At 36.4% G+C, this 6845-nt stretch overlaps 1 protein-coding gene across 1 annotated transcript; it reads right to left on the bottom strand.

Annotated features, from left to right (window-relative positions):
- Window positions 1-3337: 3337 nt before the first annotated feature.
- LOC125124155 (olfactory receptor 2T3-like) lies at window positions 3338-4270 on the bottom strand. Its single transcript, XM_047774307.1, has one exon. It carries the CDS (start codon window positions 4268-4270, stop codon window positions 3338-3340), a length of 933 nt encoding a protein of 310 aa, XP_047630263.1.
- Between the last annotated feature and the right edge of the window lie 2575 nt (window positions 4271-6845).

Genomic DNA, 6845 nt, shown 5'->3' with positions numbered 1-6845 from the left:
TAAACTGAACATATGTGTAATGATCAACAGATTGCATAAATAAATTATAGTATAGTCAGAAAACTAAATCCTCTGAGGCAAAGAAAATGAATAAATTCATGATCCTTTAAGATCACTGCTCTGGTGTTTCCTTCTAGATGCTACAAGGCTCTTTGAGTGGAGTTATTTCATAGTATTATGACTGTGATCTCATGTCTGCACAGCTCTCTCCGCCACTAGTAAACAAACACCTTGAGGTAAAGGATTCTATTCAGGCCACTGTTTTGTCCCTCATGAATTGCACAGCATCTGTGGAAAAGGAGGAAATCTATAATGGTTGAATAAATGATTGATGATACAAAAATCTAGGAATATTTGCATTTTCAAAGAGTTAAGCAGATGATATTCATATTAAATTGAATAGACTTGTGTTTGCCAAGGGGAGAGGGAGGGGGTGGGATGAATGGGGTGCTTGGGGTTAATAGATGCAAACTATTGCTTTTGGAATGGATTAGAGATGAGATCCTGCTGTGTAGCACTGAGAACTATGTCTAGTCACTTATGATGGAGCATGATAATGTGAGAAAAAAGAATGTATACATGTATGTGTAACTGGGTCACCATGCTGTACAGTAGAAAAAAATTGTATTGGGGAAATAACAATTAAATTAATAATAAAAAAGATGTTGGATAAATAATGTATTTGTGAGAAAAAGGTAAGTTTTCTACAAGATCGTTTTACAGTTTGATTAAATACTTACATGAAAATGTCCTGTTAATTGGAAGATGAAAAAGACTGTAAATACTGTTCTTTAATTCAACAGAGAGCTGATGAGCTCCTCTCATGTGACAGAGTCTACACAGACCTCCTCACATCCATAAAGAAGCAGAGAAGACACACAGGGACAGAGTCATGGGCAAAGCCACCATTATCCACTCATACTTGGGAGGGGGCAACAGTTATCTATACCCTTCCAGGACCAAGCCCAGAACTGGACAAGTGAATTAAATTCATTTAATACTCAAAGCCTCATGATGATGTTTGTGTTGCTAGTTCTACTTAACTGGTAGGGAAACCAAAGTGGGAGTGGGGATAATTTGATCATTGGAGCTAAGGAGTAACAAAGCTAGGATTTAGCTAGATTTCTCCCTAACCCTGCACAATCACTCATTAACCCTACACAATCACTCATTTACCACAAACAAGGAGTGTAGAAAATACAGAAGTGGGAAGAGAACTCACAGTTGGAACAGGCGCCATGGGCTTTCTATGTATTCCTGGTGGATCTTAAATAGTAAGGTTCACTTTTTTCACTTAAAAGAGGTGTTAGGCAATTCTGAGGGCTTTAGCAAACTCAGAAATGTTACACAACTCTTGAAAACTAAAGAGGCAAATCCTAAACTAAACTCAAGACTAATGATTTTCACTTTACCCCATCTAATCACAATAGCTAAGGATCCAGCACTGCCATGAGCTGTGGTGTATATCACAGATGAGGCTCAGATCTAGCATTGCTGTGACCATGGCATAGGCCAGCAGATTTAGCTGTGATTGGACCCCTAGTCTGGGAACTTCCATATGCTGCAGGTGCAGCCCTAAAAAGAAAAAAAAATCAAGATTTTAGTTTTTCTTTCCACTTTGTGTTCCTGAAAGACAGGTAATCCAATCATTAAGATCAAATAAAACCAATGGAAAAATAATATGTAAGACTTACCTAATGATATCAAACAGTTAATAATAAGGATAACTAACGTTGTTTAATAGACTTTTGTATACAAACTATTTGGTCAGTTTTGCTTCTTTCATTTATTTATTGTAATCACAGAAATTTTGAAATCTAAAATTTTATCAACCCCTAAAAATGTCTCATTTTCAGGTAGTGCTTTTTTTTCTTTACTATTGGAGTTAGTTCAAAATTCAGACACATTCCCTTTGTGCACTGAATCATAAATAAGAAGCAAAAATCTTCAGTTAATGTGCCTGGTAAAGAAGTTTTCATTTTATTTACATGCAGCAGGAATTGAAACACCTGATATTTGCCCTTTGATGGTAAGATCGGTGTTCTGTTGCAAGTGTAGAAACTCAACAGTTTAGAATTGAAATCTCCTTGTACATTAATCAGAGCAAATGTACTTTTTCTAATTTCTTATATTCCATAAATTCTACACATTATTTTGTTCATGAATATAGGAATGCTTTAAGGCTACTACTAGATTCACAGACATTATCTTTGTAGCATGCTATACAGTGAAAAAAGTAAAAGCTGGTGATAATCCATAAACTTTTGTTGAATCCCCAATTTCAAAAGGAAAAAAATCTCATGATATTAACCTTTTCTAAATTTCCACCCTTCTCAAAGACTCCTATATTAATCCAAATATGATAGACCATTTTCTACAAAAAATTAGGGCATAAAGAAACTAAGCATGAAGTCACTTTTATTTGCACATGTATGATTTTTTTTTCTTTTTTCCATTTCTTGGGTCGCTCCCGTGGCATATGGAGGTTCCCAGGCTAGGGGTCGAATCGGAGCTGTAGCTGCCAGCCTATGCGAGAGCCACAGCAATGCAGGATCTGAGCCGTGTCTGCAACCTACACCGCAGCTCACGGCAATGCCAGATTGTTAACCCACTGAGCAAGGGCAGGGATCGAACCCGCAACCTCATGGTTCTTAGTTGGATTTGTTAACCACTGCACCACGACGGGAACTCCTATTTGTACATGTATGACCTTTGAACTTAGATGGATCTATTTTTTCTCTGGACATTAAATGTGAATTGGTATTTGGCCCAAGTAGTTTTGATAGTCAAATAGTTATTGAAAACATTAGTATTCACACTATGAATGTCACTTTCAGCACTGGGAAAAAATGCATTCATTTGTTCTCACTGTGATATAATAACACTCATTGAAACTTTGTAGTTGCCACATATGAACTATGAGTTAAGAATTATTGAAAATCAAGAAAATCACCAATAGTTCTTCCAGTATTATACTTAAATCTAAACTCTTCTCGATAAGTCACATTTAAGATTAAGACACCCACACTCATGTCTCATACTAACATGACCAATAAACCTGGGATTATAGATAAAATAAATGGCACTATCTGTACTTTCCTTTATATCAACTATGACCTCACATATAAAAGCAATATAAGATCATTAAATATAAGGAAATAAATTATGATGTGTAAACAAGATGGAGAAGAAATTCCACATGCATAAGACAAAAGAAAATTATGATTGGACTCAGTTTTAGGGACCTTAGAACCAGGGGACAAAGAAGAGGAAAAATAGGGAGGAGATAAATAATATAAAAGGATAATAAGACAGTGCTTCTAATCCTCAGCACTGATCACATCCTGCTTCTCAGAGCCCCTGTGACATCTTTATTGTGGAGGCTGTAAATGACAGGGTTCAGTACAGGGGTGATGATGGTGTAAAAGGCTGAGACTATCATGTCCTGCTCAACTGTATGGTAAGAACCAGGAAGCATATAGGTGTAGATGCCAGCACCAAAGAAGAGAAGCACTACAATCATGTGGGAGGAGCAGGTGGCAAAGGCCTTCCTGTGGCCCTTGGTTGAATTAATTCTATGGATGAGGTGCAGGATGAGGACATACGAACTTGAGATTACCATGGTGGGGATGAGAAGCATAAGAACACAGCACAGGTACATGAGCATCTTGTAGAGGGAGATGTCAGAACAAGAGAGCTTCAGCAAGGCAGGAACCTCACAGAAAAAGCTCAGGACTTTTCTGGAATGACAAAAGGCGAAGCTCATAGTGATGGGAGTGAGTAACAAACCATCAACCATTCCTAGAAACCAGCATCCAGACACAAGGCATTCACAGACCCTCTGGTTCATCAGCAGGGGGTAATGGAGGGGTCTGCAAATGGCAGCATATCGGTCATAGGCCATGGCAGACAGAAGGAAAGACTCAGCTCCAGCGAGGGTCAGATAGAAGAACATCTGGATCCCACAACCTGAGGGAGAAATTGTCTGATCTCCTGTCACCTGGCTCATGAGCATCTTGGGCACAGTCACAGATATGTACATAAGGTCCATGAGGGAGAGCTGGCTAATGAAGAAGTACATGGGGGTGTGCAGGCGGGGCTCCACATGGATCAGGATGAGGAGGAGGGTGTTCCCAGCTAGGGCCATCAAGAAGAAGATGAAGACCACAGTGTAGAGGAGGATGGAGTGTCTGGTTTCACCAAAGAGCCCCACAAGGATAAAATCAGCATTTGATGTTTGATTCTGTGAATTTTGATACCATGAGTACATGGTCTTGGTTACAGTTCTCTCCTGAAGAATAAAGAAAAAGTTGTTGTTTTTACTCTAGGAGTGTGCTGGTTGGTCCCCTTCACAACCCTCAAGGAAAGTCTAAGAAATTTAAAGTACAAAATGCAGATAAATGATTTTTACAGGAAATCACAAAAACAAAATTTGCAGATGTCCTTAATGGAAATTATTTCATGGAAATGAATTAACAATTAATATTTTTGTTTTTCTGATGCCATATATTATCCCAAAACAGTGTCTAAAATATTATATATTCCATGCACAGTGAATAAATGAGCAATCTGCGTTAACTGAACTGGATGGAGCAGTTGTGTAAACCCACAAAGCTATAATGCAACCTAGTGATTCCTCCAGTCTTGTATATCAGTTTTCTTAGAAAACTAGTAAAATTGTCCCCAAATATGAATCATCAGTCTTGCTTAACAACTGCCTTGCCTTAATATTTCAATTTTTAAATTTCCCAAATTGAATTGCTTGAGTTATGTTTGAACAAATTTTCCTATAATTCTTTAATTTATGGTTTGATTTAAGTTCTAGGCTATGGAAAGCTCAGACCCCATGAAAGACAAATTTGGGTCAGTAGCTGCACACCAGGTTATAGAAATTTGCAGAGGAAAAATCAAGTAGTTTCTGAAACCCATGGATATGTGAAGCAAAGTATAATGTAGTGTACCTAGGGGAAAAAAATCTGTGACTTCAGAAAATCTAAAGTCATAATTAAGTTAGAGAGAGCAACAAAAATCACACTATTTTTTCCTTATTATGTTTGCACCATTATAAAGTTCTGATGAGATAGATTAAAAAGCCATATCCCAGGAAGTGTACACAGCCCATACCTTCCATTAGGTCTTCTCTGCCCCTTCAGAGAGTAAGTATGAGTCACACCAGCCAAGTGAAGCCACTTTTATCATTCCAAAGCCAGAGCAATTAAGTTTCAATTCAGGAGGAAAAAAAATGGAAAATTACATCATCAGAGTCTTCATTAGGGGATTAAGATAAATATCTGTTCTTCAGGCCTTTGTAGTGTTGAACAAACATAAAAACTAACATGGCTGGGGAAAAAAGAGGGATTTTCAATATTCTTATTTATTCATCTTACCCACACTTGGAATCAAATCTTCCCTGGAAATACACTTTTTTAAAGGCACTCTCAGAACCCAACAATTTGTCATCTGTTTTTATTTTCTCTTTTCATTTGTCTTTGCCAGTTAAATTGTAACTTTCCACTCATGGTACACATGGGAATTTTTAATAAGAATATTGTACATTTGTAGTTTAAAAATATATTTTCCAGTTTAAAATTATATCTTAGTTGATATTTATTTAAAATGTTTTATCTTTTTAAAAACAAATCTAGCTTTCAGAAAATAAATATGCTGTGGAACATAAACCCCAGTGTCAGAACTTGACCCAGAATTGATTTTAAATATTATGTTCTCAAAAATAATCTCAGATTTATGAGCTCACTTAAAAAAAATCCAAAAAATTATTTTGAAATATTTATGGGCTTATGGGTAATTGCAGATATAGTATATCATGTGTATACTTTACTGACTGTGAGTTTATAAGCAACGATTAACAAAGATAAATTAGTTGAGCAAATCAAACAATAAGGCAAATAGCCTTTTGACTTGAGATGTATTAGTCAACTGTGTTTGGTTTTATGAGACTCCAAAGTCTAAGTCTAAAAGGTCACACAACTCATATTTATTTTCCTAAAAATATAAAACCATTCAAGAGAAGACTAACATGTTTCAGAGCAGATAAAAGAGTTACCAAACACAAAAATCAAACAAAACCCATGATCATGGCTCACAACACTGGGAACCCATTTTGTGCACTGCTCAAGCTGAATAAAGCTTCATTATCCTTCCTCCCCCAAATTGCCTTTACTAAACTGGAAAAAAAAATACTATATTCCTCCCCTCACATGATCTGTAGTTGAAGACTGTTTGTGTATGACTCTGTGTGTCCATGGAAAGGGAATTCACATTTATCAGTGCCATCTGGGTCCTGACCATAATGCTGAACATTTTTCAGTATATAAAAGCACTGAGTCAGGTATCTATCTGATTATGTGTCACAAGTAAGCCCTAACACCAGGAATCAGAATCAGATCTTTACTGGAGCTTACCTGCTATTGAATGTCATTACCCACCAAATCTTGAGCTACCATCAAGCAGGACTCTACATGTGTCCTTCATAACTTCCTTAATATTATTTCCTTGCTGTGAATTTACTCCTTTGGTTTCTGTGTAAATGCTATTAGTCCCTCAATATTCAAGTCAAATGAAAACTGCACAAAGATTTTCTCTACCTTCAATCATTAAAACCTTCCCATGCATCTGAGATATCATAATGCTTCATTTATACTCCTCTCATAGACTTTATCACTTATCAATGTGGTTTAGTTATTTATTTTAATATTTCAAAAAATCCACATGAATCATATATGTATAATTAAAGTGAAGTAAAGTTTAGAAGGATATCTGAATGCTGTACAGGTATGAAAGTTAAACATATAGAATGTTTTTTTTAATTACAGGTGGATGTGGAA

The sequence above is a fragment of the Phacochoerus africanus genome, chromosome 4, assembly GCF_016906955.1.
Source record: "Phacochoerus africanus isolate WHEZ1 chromosome 4, ROS_Pafr_v1, whole genome shotgun sequence".
NCBI lineage: Eukaryota > Metazoa > Chordata > Mammalia > Artiodactyla > Suidae > Phacochoerus > Phacochoerus africanus.
The sequence above is the reverse complement of the archived record's forward strand: the minus strand, read 5'-3'. Positions and strand labels throughout refer to the sequence as shown.

What these genes read in the sequence shown, in the direction of transcription:
- LOC125124155 (XM_047774307.1), bottom strand. Translation starts at nt 4,270, where the DNA reads ATGTACTCATGGTATCAAAATTCACAGAATCAAACATCAAATGCTGAT.